Source organism: Oryza brachyantha, chromosome 8 (genome assembly GCF_000231095.2).
Source record: "Oryza brachyantha chromosome 8, ObraRS2, whole genome shotgun sequence".
Taxonomy (NCBI): domain Eukaryota; kingdom Viridiplantae; phylum Streptophyta; class Magnoliopsida; order Poales; family Poaceae; genus Oryza; species Oryza brachyantha.
Window position 1 is genome coordinate 9,227,793 of NC_023170.2, and position 19,833 is coordinate 9,247,625.

A 19,833-nucleotide genomic window follows, 5' to 3' on the forward strand; every position below is an offset into this window, starting at 1 on the left:
ACCTCCTTGTTTACCAAAGTGAAATTCAATAATTCATTAGAAATGAAATTTCTGTGCGACAAAAAAAATTAGCTAAAAATAAAGTCTTTCTGAGAGGGATGGAGTATTATCTAAAAGGATCTTCCTAGTCAGTCCTTCCATATGCAGTTCTTCCACCTAATTTGATCGATTTTTCCTCTGCCTTTGCCGCCCGATTTGTGAGCTGAATACTATATCAGGTCATGTATTGATTTGTTATACAATTTGTAAATGATTTGATCTGGACCAAGAGAGGGGGAAAGCAAAAGGTACGTTAATATGTCGGTTCTGCTTTCGGTGTAAATATTCAAATGTAATTGTTGCATGCTGTCTAATTATTCCATGCAGAAAAATCATGTCTTATTAGATAGAGAAAATCCCTTGTTTACCCCTAAAATTTTAGCTAATCATTTCTATGCCTCTGAATTTTGCTTACCTCCCTGTATACCCCAAATTTGATTTTGATCTCATCCATACCCCTTATGTCAGACCATTAGTTGATTATCTAATTTCTATAAAAATGACCACTTTACCCTTTGCATGAACATAGAAATTTTACATTATTGACTAGCAAAATAACTGTTTTGCTATGAATATGTATTACAAAATATCATAGGAATTTTTTTATCAACTATACTAATATCACTTGTTTGAACCAAATATGGACTACTCCACAGTATCAGAAATACCACGGGCTAATTTGCAAAAGAATTGTATGGGCGGCAGATTCACTACCATCATCACTAGAGACATTTAAAGAACCGTAGAAAATAGTGGAATGGTAGATTCAATGTCACCACCACTAGAGACATTTAACGAACTGTAGAAAGCAGTGGGGTGGCAGATTCACTCCTACCACCATTAGAGACATTTAAAGAACGGTATAAAATTTTATCACAAAATATTCTTAATAGTTATGAGTTTGGTGTAAGATACATTATTTATGACAAAATTTATTTTTAGATAATTAAATAAAAATATGTATTTATTTTATTTTTTAAAAGTCATGAAAATGGGGAATATTCATACAAAGATAGGACTACCAATGCTCATGATATTATTTTAAGAATGCTCCCGATAAAAAATTATATTGTCCTATTAAATTTCAAATAAAAAATTTAATTTAAATCATACCGTGCACTCAAACAAAATTTTCAATCGTTTTTAAAGATAATATCAACCTAAATCATAAAGGACATTAAAAATATTTGCCACCAAACTTAACAGTGAAATGAATGAAAATGTAATGGCAAGGGCATGAATGGGTTCAAGTTAAAATTTTAAGGGTACAGAAGAGATTGGGTAAAATTCAAGGGTATAAAAGAGATTGAGGCTGCGTTCGGCTGGATTAAAAGGAGTGTTAGTTTTCTAGCACGGAAAACATTAAATAGATTAGTATATGATTAATTAATTATTAATTATAAAAATTATAAGATAAATTAATATTTTAAAGCAACTTTCCTATAGAAAATTTTCACAAAAACATATGTTTAGCTGTTTTGGGAAGTACGCACGTGAAAAAACAAGAGAATCTGGATAAAGAAGAGCGGCTGCCAAACACAGACTGAGTGAGTTTTCAAGGTATACAGGAAATTTACCCAAAACTCATCATAATTTGGTAAGTATTATCATCACCAAAACGGTGTGCTAGCTTGGGTTTATACTCTTATGTATTTTAATAGATGACATCATTAACTTTCTGCACATGTTTAATTATTCATCTCGTTGAAAAGTTTTGTTCAACTGTACAAAAAATGTAAGTCATAATTAAAATAAATTTATGTAAGTTTTTCAAGAGATCAATGATCATTCATATAAAAACGCTTAACGGTGTTATTTATTAAAGGAAAAAATACGAATTACCCCCCTAACTATCGTGGTCGGCCGAATTACCCCCTAAACCGAAGAACCAGATATCTTTCACCCTAAACTTTCAATACTGGACAAATTACCCCCCACAACCCAATCCAAGGCAGTTTTGTCCTACGTGTACACGTGGCAGCCCTGTCAGCATTTTCTTTTTTTTAATCGTGGGGCCCACATGTCATACCCTCCCTCTCCGGCCCTCTCCCTCCCTCCTCCTCTCTCTCTCGGGCGAATAGGGCGACGGCGGCGGGCGCTCGGCGCCGCCCGGGGACGGCCGGATGGCGGGTGGGCGGTCGGCGTCGCACGGGGGCAGCGGGTCGACTCCGGTGTCAGCGGTGCCGCCGTCCGCCGTCCTCCCTCCCGCGCGCCGCCGTCTACCGTCCTTGCCCCCACCTGCCCTCGCCCTCGTCCCCGCGCGCCGAGATTGATGGCGCCACCCGCCGCTGCCATCCTCCGCTTCATCCCCGCCGCCGGCGAGTCCTCTGCTTTGTCGCCGCCGGCATCCTTTGCCTGCCAACTGGCCCGTGCCCTCTCGCCGTCCGCTCGTCCGTGTCCTCCCGTCGTCCGGCCATCCCCGCCTTCCATGACGCCTTCCTCCGCTTCGCCGCCACCCCATCTTGCTGCTCGTTGTGGCGCAGGCATCCGCCCGCCATTCTGTCGTCCCCACGCGCGTAGTCATTCGCTCGTCGTCCGGCCGTCCCCACGCGGCGCCGAGCGCCCGCCTGCCGTCTGGTCGTCCCCGTGCGCCGCCCTCGCCTGTTCACCCGAGAGAGAGGGAGAAGGAGAAGGAGGAGAGAGGGAGAGGGAGAGGGAGGGTATGGCATGTGGGCCCCATGGTTAAAAAAAGAAAATGATGACTGGGCTGCCACGTGTACGCCACGTAGGACAAAACCGCCTTGGATTGGGTCGAGGGGGGTAATTTGCCCAGTATTGAAAGTTTAGGGTGAAAGATGTCGGTTTTCGGGTTTAGGGGGATAATTCGGCCGACCACGATAGTTCAGTTGGGTAATTCGTACTTTTTCCTTTATTAAAATACGGAGGAAGCAGAAGATAACGATGGACAGGTCTAATACGCACGCGCTCACGTGCGTGTCACACGGATGAAGCTCTCGTCTTGCAATGATGCGCTAACATGATAGCCAACGTGCAGTGATATTATGTGATGAGGACATCAATACAACCAATACATCCACGCCTCCACATGTACAACTTCATGGTCCTATTACCTGCGCTCGTGCACGTCAACTCAATTATCAGGTGCGTTCATTCCTAAATTCATATGCCTCTTCATTATACCCGGAGACACATGCACTTTTGTTTTACTCAGGAACAATGGAGATGATCCAATGGGGAGAGGATTTGCGCGAGACAGATTCGGACTGCAGCACAACACCAACTTCTGACAGCCGTCACGACTTCATGCGAACTCCGATTTAGGCGTGCAAATACTTCATGGAAATCTTGTCAAGTCTAATTTCAAATGGATCCAACCTCATGTCCATATCAGTTCGGGAGTGGCCGCAATCTACGTTTTACTACCGAGTCTTTTTCTGTCAACGGTGTTGTGTCACCTTCTTTGGGCCCAATGAGCCGTGTATCAAGTTTGGGTCCATTAGAGACGCATCCTAGGGTTAGAGAATGACCCCAGACCCCATGTGGTCATCCTCCCCCTCTTCTTATAGCTTTAGCCACCGCCAAAAATAATCGGGTTTTGTTTAGATCAAAGTATGGCCGTCGCTACTTTGCCGAGTTAATCCCGTGATCGATTAGATCGCCGGATTGCTTGTTATCAAACCCCACTTATTCAACTTGTGTTAATTCAATCCATCATCTTTAATTCGCAAATTCAGTTGCTTGTTCATCTTGTTCTTGCTAGTTCTTGATTAGTTGCAGGAACAAATACCCTCGTGGTTGGGCTGATCGTGCATCCATTGAGATTCATGACCGGCTCTGGAGTTGGTGTAACGATTGCTAAGGTGCAACATCCTTGGATAGTTGTAGTCGGATCGCACAACGCCGTTCCATCCAATCGACTTATCATTCTCCCCGAAAGATCGGGACACCCCGTGCACATCATTATGGCTTACATGAAGTAAAATGTAAAAACTTTATCAAAAAATATTATAACAGCATTAGTATTACTTTTGTTCTATGTTACTATAATCTTACGACTATATTGCTCATTGTAACATCTATAACTTTCACTATAACAATAATATGTTACTATAATCTCACAGTGATGTTAATGCAATAGCATATTAACAAATGTGTAGTCATGTAGTAACACATGGTTACAGTGTCGAGTAACATCCATCACATAAGCTACAGGATGTCACATAATATGAGGACTAGCATCACACAATATGAATATAAAAGAAAAAAAAAAGTACTACTAAGAGATATTTATCACATGCGATGCTTTGTTTAGTGGTTAGTACATGTGTCATATTAATTAAAGGTCCTATGTTTAGATCTCATTACACATATTTTTATTATTTCTTTTATAGAAAAAATAGGAAGGACAAAGAGAAAGAAAGGTGCATTCGAGTATAATTTAATTCACTATCAAATGAAGCTCAACCACCTCCTTAAAAACCGGCGGCGGCAAAATAAAATTCAGTTTGGTTCCTTTAGTCCAATGACTAAACTTTATTCACGGGACTAAAGTTTAGTCCCTACTTTAGTATGTGATGTTTGGTTCAAGGGACTAAAGGCTAACATAATGAGCAGTTAGAGACTTATTAGTCTCTCCTGTTTGGGATTTTACAGACTAAAAGGGACTAATAAGGACTAATAAGTAGGGACTAAACATGAACCAAATAGGGTCTAAAAATGAGTTTTGTTATTTGGGTGATGAAAAATTAAAATTAATAGTATTGGAGTGACGGTTGGCTTTTTTTTGGGGTACTGTTTGTCTTCTATTTTATCGATGGAATATGAGATGGAACGAGCTTTTGGACATGCTCTAAACTGTCACGTTTTGGCAAGATGGGCTTAACCAGAAAGTTTGATAAAACCATAGTCCCTTGTGCAACTAGGGTAAAGTATTTTGAGTCCAATATGAAATTTGCTCTATTAGAAATGAATGTCCAACCAAGAGCCCAAAGAAAGCATGGAACGTCCGCTGCTCTTGACAGGGCTAACGGCAATATTGAACTTTGGTGACGAGTAATAGTGTTCTCCCGCCGCTAACCATTTTTACCATCATACGTCTTCCGTGATCGCTAATTTGAGGAGAGTCTGGATCTTAATAATGGGGCACACAAGAAACTATTGCTCAATACAAAAAGTGAAGGTTTACCATACCAAAAACTAGAACGCGTGTGGTAGTTAAAAAAAAAATTAGCACCCTAGTATTTTGGCTTCTGATTTTGCTCATAAGTTAAAATTTAGATTTTTAACCTTAAATTTAGAGTTGATTTCAGATTTCTTTATCATAGTTTATTTCTCTAGCATTTGTTATTAAATCGGTAAGAACACATCTATAAAAAGTACCATAGTTAATATTTGGTTATCAAGCTTAGGTGCTGTAGATTTCAGTATTTTAATGTATATATATTATTATAAAAAGCGGTAATGATTCTGTCCGTCTTTTTCATCCGTCATGGGCCTCACGTGTCAGCCACGTGTGCTAAATTTTTGTCCACGAAGAGCGTTTCCTTCATGCGTTAGTCCTGATAGCATAAATAAATAATAGAAGTATAGCTGTCGGACGAGCTGTATAAGGCGCTCCACTTGCAACTTGACGGTTCAGAGTTCGACTCCCGCGGGGAGCAGCGTATCTTTTTTGCCAGGACCCCGAAGTCCGAACTCCCGCGGAAGCAAGCTGCAAGCTTATCCTTTTTTTTCCCAAAACTCCGAACTCCCGCGGGAAGCTAGCCTGGTTAGGGGATTAAAATTTAGATTTGAGTCTTTTTTTTTTGCGAGTGGGAGCTCTCCTGATCAGGGGATTACCGGATTAAAAGTTAGATTTCCGTCTTAATTTAAAGTGTTGTTTTTATTATCAAACATATTAGACAATAGATTACAAACTTAACACCAAAATTTTGACACCTAAATAAATTCTTAAATCAAGTCATTATTATTGTGATTTTAGGGTAGATTATTTTGACCGTTGGGGTCGAATATATTTCTACATATAAATATTTTATTTAGGTATACAATTTATGAATAGAAATATTTTATTTGTATTTAAATTTTGTGAATACATATGCATAAAGATTATAAAAAGAAATATTTTATCTCCGTATAAAGTTTATGTCTATTTATGTAAAAAGTTTATAAATAGAAATTTTTATTTATGTATCATGTTTATGAATCGAAATATTTTGTATAAGTAGAAAGTTTACCAATGAAAATTATTTTTCATATATATAATTTCAAGTAGAAGGACAAAAATTTAATTGCACTTTTATTTAAAAAGAGAATATAATCTAAGAAATTGCAAAGTGCAAAATTGTCACCGTGCCGTTATCCCCAGTCTTCGACTCCCTCTCCGCCGTCAGAGGAAAATAATGAAGAAAAGAAGAAGGAGAAAAGAAAGAAGAGAGGACAGAAGGAAAAAAAAAAGAAAGAAAGATAAAATAAGGAGAAAGCTAAAAAATCAGAATTTAAACTAGGAGAGAGTGTGTGTAATGTCCTTATATCCATCATACATCCTCGCTGTTCTCTGCTCCATCTAACCAAGGGGTTGTTAGGATACATGGACTTTTTGGTAGTCTCTTATCACATCGGATGTTTTGATGTTAATTAGGAGTATTAAATATAGACCAATAATAAAACTAAATGCATAAATAAAGGCTATTTCACTAGATAATTTTTTTAAGCCTAATTAAACCACGATTAGTAAATAGTTACTGTAGCATCACATTCGTTAATCATGGACTAATTAGGCTTAATAGATTCGTTTCGCGAAATAGTCCAAAATATGAGGGAGGTTTTATTAATAGTCTATATTTAATACTTCTAATTAGTGTCCAAATATTCGATGTGACGGAGACTTAAAAAAAGTTAAAGGGAAACAAACACCCCCTAAATAACTTTTGATGGCTTAGAAATGTACATTCCAAGTCATTTGTTCTACGTACGTACTAATTTTTTTATCATTTATGCTAAATAACATTTTGTCTTCTTTAGATGTGCCTTATTTTATAAAGCGTCTGACAACAACTTTACGATCAAAGCCTCTAGGTTGTTTGAGCCTGCTGATGTGATTTTGATAGTATTTCTTAGTCATTATCTCTAGAATCTTTTTTCTTCATGAGAAATAATATCTTGGCTATATTTATGAGATTAAATGTAAAATGATTTTACAAATTATGAAGTCTTAGCTAGACAATTTCACATTCACATCCCATTATTGTTAAATCATGTATAGTGAAAACATGCAATGATTAATTGCTCTTTATGGGATTGATTGTTTGTTAAATTTTACTAACATGATATATAGTTATCATAATTAATTAATTATTACTGCGTTTCATATATGTTTTAGTGGTTTCTTTAATATATAATGATTCTTTTTACCCGTAGCGAAGCACGGGCATCTTGCTTGTGTGTGTGTGTATATATATATATATATATATATATATATATATATGTATGTATATATATATATATGTAGCTTCTTTTATTTTTTTACTACCGTGGCAGCTGCCACTCGGAGAAATCGCCACCGTCGACGAGCAATCCAACGGGTGAAATCGCCCCCGTCCTGGACGAAGTAGACGGATTTTTTAATTACCCGGAGCCTGCAAGCCGGGCCCACTCGTCAGCGACGCGTTAGCATAATAAGCGTCCAAACAAACCACGCCCCCACCTTTCCGCTTCAGATCTCTTTTTCCTTTACCCGCCTCGCCGCCGGCCGCCGCCGCCGTCAAAGCCGGTAAACTCCGCCCGCCATGGAGGGCGTCGGCGCGCGCCTCGGGCGCACCTCGGCCCGCTACGGCCCCGCCACGACGTTCACGGGGCCCGTCAGGAAGTGGCGCAAGGAGTGGGTGCCCGTCGCCGCCTCCGCCGCCGCCGCAGCGGCCTCTTCCACCGCGGGGGCGGGCTCCGGCGCCGGATCCCGCGGGAACAACCTCGTGCTCTTCAAGTGGACCCCGATGAACGGCGCCAACGGGGGTGGAGGAGACGGGGAGCAGGCGGCGGCAGCGGCGGCGGCAGCGGAGGAGGAGAAGGCCACGAAACGGCGGCGGTATGTGCCGGTGAGGATTTCTTTGTTTGAATCTTAGGCTTGGCTGCTGGTATATTCCTTGGACCATCATGAAGGGCTCGATTTGGTGTCCCGTTTGGATCTTTACTAGCTTTCGGTAGCTCCTGGCCGCTTAGAGATGGGATAATTCTGGATCTTCAAATATTGGTTGATCTTCTGAGCTGAGGAAATTAGCTACCGTGTGAAATTAATTAGAGTTCGTATGTCTGAAACGATTATGAACATCTTGGCCCCGAAGAATAGTTTGTTAGGATTCTGGTAACTGTGCACGCAGTAGATTTTTGGTGCAATCCTGGTTATAAACTATAGTTGGTACTTGTAGGATTAAATAAGCACAGGAATTTTTAAATAGGGGTGCTATACTGCTATCAAGTATAACCTTTGTTCCACGTTATAATAAGATATTCTGGCCCTCACCAAATGCGTAGATTCATATGGATGCTGGTGAATCTGGACATATAAAACATAATCATTAATCTTTCGATGAATCTAGGTAGGACCAAAACATCTTATAATATAGAATTAAGGGAGTATCAAACATGCTAGCTAGTGTTCCTGCTCAATTTGACCAGATCTGTGCTGCATTATCAAGGACGCAACTATACTTGGGACTATTTATACTATTGCTGGAATAATTCTTCATGTTTATCAATTTTCATTTGTTTACTACAGTCTGATGAGACAATGAAGAGTGTGCAACGCCTCAAAGAACGTGAAACTTAATTGCAGCAGCAAATAAGCGCAACAGCAAGCATCTAAGTAGCAAGAAAACTACAAAACTACTAACATCTGCTCATGAACCAAAGATCCAAATCTTGCATTGTGAATTTTAAATATTTTATTTACTGTAGAATCCATAAGCACTTAGTACTCCCTTCATTTATTTTTGTTTGACGTTTCCGACCGGATCTACAAAATTAAGGAAGCTGTCACTTGTTGCTTTTGCCCTTCCTTCCTATCCCTTGCGTGTTGTTTTGTTCGTCCTGTCGTTCGGTGAAAGCTGCGGTCGTCGGGGTCCGGTGCATCGGAGAGGGAGGAGGACAAAGGAGGCATCAGGGGCAAGGATGGAAATTCGCGTATGAGGTGGGCTTAACTGCAAACGCCAAACAAAAAAAACTATTCTGGTTTGAACTAGAGCATCAAACAAAAATAAATGGAGGGAGTAGTATTTTAAATTTCATAGGTACTATAATTTTTGGATTTTTTAAAACTATTCTATCATTTATAATCATTTGTTATGTAAATTACAGTGTAAAATCAGCGTGTATACAATGTAAAATTAGAAAGAAAAAATAATAGTTCCTTTGTCCTAAAATATAAAGTTTTGGAGTTGGACACAGGTATTAACAAAATAAGTGTAATTAAATGGGAGAAAGTTGTGATTGGTCAAGAAGAAAATGTAGGTGGAGAAATTAAAATGTGTAAGGTTGTAATTGGTTGATAAGAGAATGTAGATGAAGAAGTTATTATATTTTGGGGTAAATTTTGAATGCTAAAAGTTGCTATATGCCTATATGTTGGGACAGAAGGAGCATTAGTCTAGAACAACTCTGGTGAACAATTATTTCCACAATCTTGTCTTTAAGTTTTACTACTGCTTAATAATGACCGTATTAAATATTTTTCCATTTGAGTGCAAAAACTGGTGGATTGTCATAGATCATAGTTTAACTGGAAAACTAGTGGAGTATCATAGGTATCATAGCATAGCTGGTGAATAGGTCCTGATCATGCACGCTCCTCTCTCATGATGGTCTAGACTCTCCATGGTTAGATTAGATAGTCATCCTGTGGACTATGGGACAGCTGCCAGCAGGCAGAGGCATGCAACTCTCAATGAAAAGGTTGCAGAGTCGGCAATCAAAAGCATTGTAGCACACAGACATGGTAAATCAGCACAAGTATTAAGGCAATCTATGGACTACTGCAATTAAGTTATAATTGCATCGACACAAATATAGCAAAACTACTATGATTAGTGGGCTACCGCTGAGTGAAAATCAGTGGGAACAGTTTTCTTTTTTCTTTTTTTTTGCTTAAACTGAATGTAACTTTTTGTAACTCAGAATGGTAGTTTATCCATAGAAATTGTCTGGGTACCGTGTTCTTATTGTCGTATAGTTTAGTTCACTTAGTATCAATAATTGAAGGCCTTATATGTCATAGTTCTTGAACAGATGTTATGTCAGGTTCAGTCTTGGATATGTTGATGTGTTCATTCGTCTCGTTGCAGGTTTACTGCTTACAAGTTGCAATGCCTCTTGCTTTACATTTTTTTCATTGTATAGTATGCTTAAAAACGTTGTGGTATTGAAATGCTGCCAATATTACTAATTTCACTATATTATAGTGCTCATCATTGAAAACTCTAGGACTCTATAAGCTCACTTGTGTGCATGTGCAGAAATTTCCTGATTAAGTTCATTGATGTTGAGAACAATTTTACCTTTTTCTAGAAATAGTGTGTCACTATCTGCTCCAATACTTTCTAATGTATATTTGATGATTCTGGTCGGCAGGTTTCTGTAGTTGAAGAGGAAAGGCAAGAATCTGGAAAATCTGATGATGAAAATAAGGGAAATGATGGAGAACCATCATCCACTGAAACTGAGCCATCTAATGGAAAAACTAATATTAATGATACACCAATGGATGAATCTCAGGTAAGATGTTGCTTAGCATTCATATTGTCACTACAGTGAGATGTGTTTTCTTTTCCTATTGACTTTTGGTTCTGCTTAACAACTGTTTTCTTGTCAACCGTTGTGCAAACACATTTTCAAACGTTCGTTGTCATTGATCTTTCCTACATGTCCCATTTCAGGATTCTGGCAAAAATGGCGGTGGAACTGACCTAAATTTAAACTTGGGTTTAAAGGACCCTGACGGTGACAATGATGATACTGAGGAACAAGATGCTGAAAAGAACACACACAGAGAAAATAGGGTGAAGAGGAAATCTGTAGCTCCTGACCTTGAGATGAGAATGTAACCCGGCTGCTTCATTTATTCCTTTGGATTCTTTACTGTTTGATTTGGGCCTATTGTTGTAACTTTCTTGACATGTCATATTTTTAGAGACGATTCAACACGATAGCTTACAGGACCAGCTATAGTAAAATGTATGAATTAAAACATTATTAATTTAAAATTTTCTCGGTCTGTTGAGCATCTGAAAAGCAGTTTAATGTTTATCTTGAAAAAGATTTGGACCAGACTTCTACAGTGAAGCAAATCAACGTATAAATCTGTACAAAGATTTAACTCTAAATAACATGGAATCGCTTGAAAATAAAAACACAACTTAGCAATCAGCCTGGCGAAAGTTATCTAATTCGAGTTGCGAAAGAATCGTACAATGGCTTATACATTGGTCTGGTTAGAGCAGGTGGTAAGAGCAGGTACAATGGCAGGAAGTTAGCTATAAATATATTTTAAAAAGATAAAAAGGGAGAGAGAAAAAAGATATGCTACTAATTTATAGCCAGCTACACACGAGCTGTACACGGGCTCCAAAACAAAGTAAACAAAGTGGGTATGACATATGAGGCCATGTATTAATGTTTTGTAGCTAACTATTATATGCATTGGCTATTAGATTGACTATAGATGAATTGAAGCTAATAGTTAGCTATACTATATTGAACTTGCTCTAAGCGTCCTGCAACAATCCAGACAACAAATTTCACTGGATATTGACATAACTTTCCCAGTATGTAGAATTAATATAATTCGCAAGTGCTCCCCCTTCTATTTGATGCATAAACATAAAGACAATATGAACATGCAATTGTTTATGTGTGCAAGGAGAGACGAGTTTGATTGCAATTTTGCCCAAACATGAATTTTTTTTCAGGCTGGCCGCATACACATGGTCTATTGTGTTAGGTTTTCTTTATTATTACAGTGATGACCCGATAAATAAAAATGGACGGACTAATATATCAAACAGAAAGGGCAGAAAAACACTCATCACAGCAAAACGGCATTTTGTATTACAGATATCCTTGAAACAAAGGTAACCTATGGATCGGCTTATCCAACTAAAACAGGAAAATTGTTGATACATTAGTGCAAAACTGTGTCTTCCATGCCCTCCCAAGGTTCAAAGAACTGTAATGTTTTCGTGCCAGTCCAAAGCACTGTGACGTGAATGGTTGCCTAGAAAAATCTCTGAAGGACAGGTGATATCTAACTTAGGGACTTGCCAGATTTATCCTCTGGCTCCTCTTCAGTTGGACCACCTTCAGTGACACCTACCTCAGCTGGACGAAGAACACGGTCATGTAGCATGTAGCCCACCTGAAAAAAGAATGTTATCAGCTATATCAAGGTAGCAGCATTGGAGGACTGAAGATTTTGGTGCCCAAATAGACATCAAAAGGTATGATAATGATTGCAGGGTAGGCTGTGCAGGGGATCACATTGGATCATTCTGGTTAGGATTGTCAGGGGATTTGATTGCCTTGGTAATGTTCATCTTTTTTTTCTTTTGAGGGTATAGTAATGTTCATCTTTAAACAGATCAAAGTGTCAACTGATGTTGTGGGGTCATCAGGGCAAGATCAAAATGTATAATTGAAACATGCAATTGTTCCTTGGCAACCAAACTTGTCCTAAAGGAGTAATTATGCATTGACTAATACTTGTCTCTGTGAACCCTGTTCATATGCAATCCTAGTCAATATAGGGTTTAGGCAATTCCTAACAGAATGTGCATATTCTAGATACCAACATGTGCCATCTTTTAGCAGAACGAAACATATCAGGAGACAAAGCATCGCACAAAAAATGAATAGAGGAGCTACATATGTGAGCGATGTTTAAACAATAGAATTACAGAAAGCCACTAGCTATAGAAACCTCAGCTACCTTGAGTTACTTATTACAGATAACTAACCTATTCATGCAATTTTAAGGACAGACCATCTACTCCATGTTATTCTGGAGGTGTAATATAGGATGTAACCTTGCTCAGTATAAACTATTAAAATATATGGGAGTTCGAAGTTATTCTTAAGCTGCAGCTTACACTAATGATATGCATATGGAGCTACTTATTACTACCTCTGTACATTCTGTGTCCTAAACAAACTTCTATCAAGTGATAATAACTATGACATAACTATGTTTGAATATGATACTTATAAGCAACCACAAACCAACAAACAGAGTGAGGTTAAGTACTGGGCTCAAGTGTCTGTATCAGAAGAAAAGGGGACAAGAATCAAATACCAAAATGATCAGAAGAGCATACCTTTACAACAGCCGCAACAGTTCCTGATGGTTTCGAAGGATCAGGAATTTGGAAAAGTGCAGCATGTTTATTTGGATCAAATTTCTCATTAAGTGGATCAAACTTCTCCACTCCAAATTTCCTGAAGACCTGAGCGCATTAAAAGTTACTCTTTTGCCACACAAGTATGTAAATTGTGCAAACATGCAAACAACAGCTTCAAAATAAAGATGCTTAAGAGAAAGTAAGTTTGAATGCATGTTACAGAGAAAAGATATAGTAATGCTTAAACCACTGGCAACATATTTATCATTGAGATGGGAACCATAATTCCAATTCACAGTGTTATGATCAATTCATGGGAACTAGGAAGTTGTTGAAATACCTCCCCAAGTTGCTTTTCAGTCATCTCAACACCCTCTAGTAGGGTCTTCAGTAGCTTCACTGCTTCGGCAGAATCATTAGATGTATCTATCTTTGAGAAGCTCTCCTTGACAACAGATGATGCCCTAGATAAATTGTCCGCAACATCTAATAAGCTCTTGGAGAAGCCCTACATGTGTGAATAAGTGAGCTCATTCCCATGGTAAATGCAAGGAAATATAAACCATGTAAAATAAGGCACTAAGGCCGCGTCCGTCCCCCCTCTTAAGTTAACTTATCCCCCTCGTTTTCTGCGCGCACCCTTCCCGAATTGCTAAACGGTGTATATTTTGCAAAAATTTTCTATAGGAATGTTGTTTTAAAAAATCATATTAATATATTTTATATTTTTTTTAATAATTAACAATTAATTAATTATGTACTAATGTATTACTACGTTTTCTGTGCCGGGCTAAGTTAACTTACCCACACCGAAACGAACACGGCCTAACAAATCATCACAATGGATATAGAATACAGACCTGTACTGCATACTTCTTTGCATTGTCCGATTCACGCTTTGTTCTCGCGATGACATTCTCCATCTCTGCATAGCTGCGCAAAACTTTATCCTTCATGTCTTTAATTTCTTCATCTTTAGATTTCAATAGCTCCTCTTTCTCCAGAACTAGCTTTGTCAGGTCCTCCTTTGACAGGTCAAGGTCTTCTGTATCTGAATCAGAAAATGCAGTTCGTTTAGTACTTCTCCTTCTCCTGTTAGATTGGGGCGTGGAGTCCTGAGAACCTGCTTGAGATGCATTCTTGGTTCCAGATGAATTATTAGTTTCATTTGAAGCTTCAGTTTCTGATTGAGTGCTTTTATTAACTCCATCTTCTGTGGGTTTATTTCCCTCCTTATCATCTTGCTGGGGAGCAGAAGATGAAAACCCAAACCTTTGGAAGATTGAAGTTGAGTATAGCCTCGGCTGATTCAACAGAGGCAAGACCTGCTTGAAGAAAAAGGTAAATTTACTCAAATAGTACGGAAGAGGAAAAACAAGAACCAATAAAACAGTACCCGAGGTAGCACGACTCAAACCTGAACAATGCTAGAAATACAATGGATGGCGTTAGCTTTTATTGTCTGAAATACCTAATGAGCCGATGCATTAACATTGGCCAGTTAATCTTTTAGAGCTTATATACCAAAAGGCTACCAGAAATTTTACTAAGAAATTTTGATCTTTCATTGGTACCTCTCCAGGTTTATGCTGTTAAATATCCCCCATTTAAAAAAAAACTGCAGTATCCCCGCATGTTTAGCATGAATCCTGCATCGATCTTAATCTACTAATACTACATATACAGCACTAAGACAAGATAGCAGAAAGAACTCGTATATAATACCCAACTTCAATCCTAATAAAACCTACGAACAGCAAATCTGAGTTTAAATTAATCAAAACACCCAATAGTTCCCAAGATATCCGCACACAGGATCACCCGACGCGACTCTCTAAAACCCTAATCCCCCGCCAGAGACTACCACCCCCGCACACAGTAAACCCCCAAACCCCACCCGCGACGGCGCACGCATCCAAACCCGCTACCCGCAAACCGCTCAGCGCCCGCACTCGCGCAGGGGAGGGGAGGGGGAGAAACGAAACCCTCCCACCTTGGTCGAAGAGCACGACGCGACGACGAACTGCCGCCCCGCCGACGCGCCGAGCAGCGCCGCCGCATCGTGGTGCCGCCTCGCCGCCGCCGCCGCCGCGGCCACGCCCTGCCTCGAAAAGCGCGCAAGGAGACGCGGCGCTGCCATCTCTCTCCCCCCCTCTCTCTCTCTCTTTCTCTCTCTCACCTCCTTATTCGGTTGGAGCGCCGCCGCGAGGAGGAGGCGAAGAAGAGAGAAAGAAAGCAAAAGGAAAAAAAAAAAAATGGGAGCGGAGATTTCTCGGACTCGGTGGCGAAGGGTCTGGAAGGGTTTTGGGTAAAAATACAAAAAAAAGGAGAAAAAAAAAGGGGGAGCGGAGAATTTTTGCGAAAAGACGGTTATACCCTTGGTGGCGATGGTGTCCTGTGGCGTGAAGGGCAGGGTTACTTGTGTCGTTTCGTTTGATGTATGCTTGTCGTGCAAGAAGCAAAGCTGCGGTTCTATACCTCTAGTGTTAGTACAAATTCAAATGGGTTATTTTAGGCCGGTTTAGTTTCGAAAAACACCATATCGAATTTTTGGACATCTAAAGTATTAAATATATATTAACATTAAAACTAGTTACATAGATAAGGAGAAATCGTGAGACAAATCTTTTGAGCCTAATTAGTACTTAATTAGCTATAAAGTTCTACAGTAGCTATGTGGTAATGATGGATTAATTAAACTTAAAAGATTGGTATTGTGGTTTTCAGGAGAATCTGAAATTTGTTTTGTAATTAGACTACGCTTAATACTTCAAATGTGTGACCTTACGCGTTGATGTGATCTCTCTCCTAAAAATTTTTGGAACTAAACACAGCCTTTGATTTTCTTTTTTAATGTCAGTAAGATATAGTAACTCTTCTTTATTTTTTTATCGCCAAGAATACATATATAAAAGTTTCATATATAAATTGTTTTGTTTGTAATTATGTTGTTTGGCTTTTACATGAAAATTGAAAACGCCCCTATAAAATGGCAATCCGCTCGTCCTACATTACTATTAACAGAATCATCCTACGGCCTTAGGTGCATAAGTGATAAGTAATTGTTTATGAGTTAATTGCTCTGGGACTCACTTAACTGCCTGTGGACTGAACGATGGGATGTCCTCTAATTGCTCTCATAAATAATGATATCAACAATTTTTGTTGTAACAAATTTAGATATGTCATTTTTCATAAGCTCAAACTGTATTTGTCAATCATGATATGATCATCATCACATATACTCCATTCTTTTTTTTTATTTTGAACCAATCAGCGTTATACATTTGGGCATGAAGGGAGGAGTACGTTGCACGTGTCTAAGGAATAAGGAAACAAGCAAGTATACGTCAATTAATGCTATTTGATTAAATTTTCCTATATCAGATCCCATGGTCAATAATTATAAATTTTTTTCTCTTTCGAGGATTTCTAATAGCATGTATTTCACTATGCATATAAACGATTATTTACGCTCGGTCTTGTATGGTCGAGTCATTTATTTAAGAGTCATTTATTTAAGGCATAAACATAGACACTTGATGCTTATAAACATTTAAGGTGGAATGAAAATAAAATATAGTGGAGTGCCTAATGTGTTTTTTTTACCCAACCTAATATGTTAGATATAAGGTGGGTTAACGAGTGGTGTGTTTTTGCAATCCCCCCTCCCTATAGATGCCTTAGAGTAAAAAAGTTGACGATAACCTTCTTTTGAATATTAATGAGCATCACACCCTAATCATGTCTTACAAATGTTTAAGGAATAATGGAACACGCAATTTAAATATTGAGGTATCCGGTTATTTTTAAAAAATAATACTATTTAAATAAAAATATAAAAATATACGTTGGTGAGAAAAAATTGTGAAAATATGGCCCTATCGGACATTACATGATTGACAGGGCCCTATCAATCAAAGGACGAATGATAGGCCCTATTGAACTCGCTGCACCTATACGAGCACTGTCGAACTCCCCCAGTTTGACCGGTTCTCTCCTAGCCAGATTTATGGGCCTATCAAACTCTTCTAGTTTAACAGGCTCCCTTAAATCCAACCTATAGAAAGTGAAGGTACTTGTTGATCCGTGTTGTGTCAACAACCCCATGTTGAACAAACATATGTCAATAGGTCTCTTGTTGACCTGACCCCAATTTTTGATAGTGCCTTATTTTTGCAATTTTTGATATACAACCCTTATTTGTGTGATTTTTTATTTAAATGGTATTATTTTTTAAAAAAATCAGGTATCCTAGTTTGGTTTTAAAAAATGGCGAAAGCAATTGCATGCTAATTGTTACCAAAGTGATCAAATTGGTTCCACGTTATGGCAGTATTGTTATTAACCGGCGTGAAAAACACTGTAATATAATAGATTAGTACATGATTAATTAATTATTAAAGCAACTTTTCTATAGCGATTTTTTTTGCAAAAACCACACCGTTTAACGGTTCGGGGTGCGTGGAGGGAACGAACTCGGTCTATTTCATATGACATGTGAATCTGGTACGTTTTTTACCTCTTTTAAGGACTTGAAATAAAATGTACTTAGGCTGGTGCTTTCTTTTCTCCTAATTATTCTCAGTTTTTCATGTGCATAATTCTCGAACTACTAAATAGTGGATTTTTACAATACTTCTATAAACCTTTTGCCAAAAAAAGAACAAAACGTCTAACGGTTTGGGAAGCATGCATGCAAAAGCCAAGAAAAATATGATAAGAATCCATCAAAAGAACCCAGCTTGGACTTGTGTTGTTGTCTTTATTTAGGATACAAACGAAGACACTTTGCTATGTTTTTTTCCTTATAAGAAATGAAAGAAAAAATATTATCTAATTTTTGATAGTCATTTAATAGTATAGATGACATAATTAACTAATATATAATTGAAAATACACTCTACAAATATAAGATGATGAACTTCTATATAATTTTTTTATTAAAAAATACACCATTTAATAGTTCGGGAAGTATGCACGTAAAAACCGTGAAATAATATGGCTAAAACAAACACCGCCACCCTACAAATAATAAGCTCAAAAATGGATTAGAATGGAGTGAAGTGGCCAGTGTGTGATGGGTTAAAGTGGTGTATGTTTTATGATATTGATACTCATCGTATTTTCTAGGCTCGGTATGTAGGCCACTGGCGAATAATCTTAATAATAACTTCTGTTGACAATCAAATATAAATAATGTGTTTTTCCAGCACAGATTTTTTTTAAAAAAAAGGTATATTCCCCATAATACTTCTTTTAGCGACAACATTATTTTATTACGTATACTGCAGATTCCATTTGTGATAGTATTTTTCAGTCATGATAAGACAATTGCATCTTAATCATGTCTTATACATGTGTAACTGTGTAAGGTATAATGGAGCAAGAAAGTGCAATAGTTCACTGCAGGGTTTTTTTTTCCATCTTATATCTTACAGCCTATAACTCTGTTGTGTTTGTCCCCCCCCCCCCCCCCCCCCCCTTTTTTAAATCCCACGTGGAATACTGCAGAGTCGAGAGGGTTTCTAGGTTAAAGAAAAGTAAATTTCACTAAAGTAATGTGACCAAATTGTAAATCTACAAATTTAAGGTTGTGTATCACTAAACTAAATATGCCACACCAATTTTCTCAAAAGAAAATTACAGATTTCAGGTTTTATATCACAAAACTAATGATTTTTAGTGTTGAAGTTATTAAAAAATACAGATGTAGAGTTTCACTATTGTCTTTTTAAAGTTACAGTTTTGGGATAAAAATTGTCAGAGGATAACCACTCTAGGAGGGGATTGTGAGAGACTCTCCATTGAGTTCAACTGAAACATCGGCTGCATCCTGATAAAGATGAGCAATAACTAAGACCAAAAGTACATATATTCAAGCCACACAGAGACGTAATACCTTACTCCTGTAGTATTGATATGAGAAATGATCGAATGAAACATCTCCCTTCCGAGGCAAGTCCCCTATTCTAACTGTACACTTGGATATTGTACACTGCAATACAAGTGTCTATTGAAGGGATAGCTACATCAACACAATAAATGCTTCTTGCAGCTTTGTGTGGAGCTATTTAACAAGGACGCATCACTCCTATAGATGACTAGTGCCGAGTACATACATGAATACAAACATTCTCTCACCTGCTTTGGGCTATATCCAGTTAACAACAAACTTAAGGCCAAAACGGCTCCATATCCTTGTATGCACTAGATAACGTGGGTGTCACTTGATGCTAACACGTAATAATGTCAAATGGGATAGACAGGTCGGATGTGGTCGAAGTGTGCATATAGAGACCCCTTTTCGGCGATGGACATGCACGCTCCTTTAATATCCTGACAAAGACAAGTAGTATAGTAGTGTTAGTCTAACACAAGGAAAATACCCCCCATATTTATATGGACATGTGTTGACAGACGTTATGCAAGGAGTCGTCCCAATGATCTCTTT

The 19,833-nt window shown here is 38.3% G+C and overlaps 2 protein-coding genes across 3 annotated transcripts; one reads left to right on the forward strand and one right to left on the reverse strand.

The window, feature by feature from the left end:
• The first annotated feature begins 7,693 nt into the window (after positions 1-7,693).
• On the forward strand, positions 7,694-11,274 carry LOC102713203. The gene is made up of 3 exons (XM_015840083.2): positions 7,694-8,090; positions 10,618-10,761; positions 10,923-11,274. The coding sequence occupies exons 1-3, from the start codon at positions 7,785-7,787 to the stop codon at positions 11,088-11,090; spliced, it is 618 nt and encodes a 205-aa protein (XP_015695569.2). The 5' UTR covers positions 7,694-7,784; the 3' UTR covers positions 11,091-11,274.
• A 786-nt stretch (positions 11,275-12,060) lies between these two features.
• On the reverse strand, positions 12,061-15,606 carry LOC102713843 (grpE protein homolog 2, mitochondrial-like). 2 transcript variants are annotated; one of them, XM_040527074.1, is made up of 6 exons: positions 15,373-15,605; positions 14,503-14,704; positions 14,240-14,430; positions 13,720-13,887; positions 13,356-13,484; positions 12,061-12,400 (listed from the first exon to the last, which is right to left on the reverse strand). In XM_040527074.1, the coding sequence occupies exons 1-6, from the start codon at positions 15,517-15,519 to the stop codon at positions 12,290-12,292; spliced, it is 948 nt and encodes a 315-aa protein (XP_040383008.1). In that variant the 5' UTR covers positions 15,520-15,605; the 3' UTR covers positions 12,061-12,289. The 2 variants fall into 2 exon arrangements, with proteins under 2 accessions (XP_040383008.1, XP_040383007.1); XM_040527073.1 differs by having other exon boundaries at positions 14,240-14,704; positions 15,373-15,606.
• Positions 15,607-19,833: the final 4,227 nt, after the last annotated feature.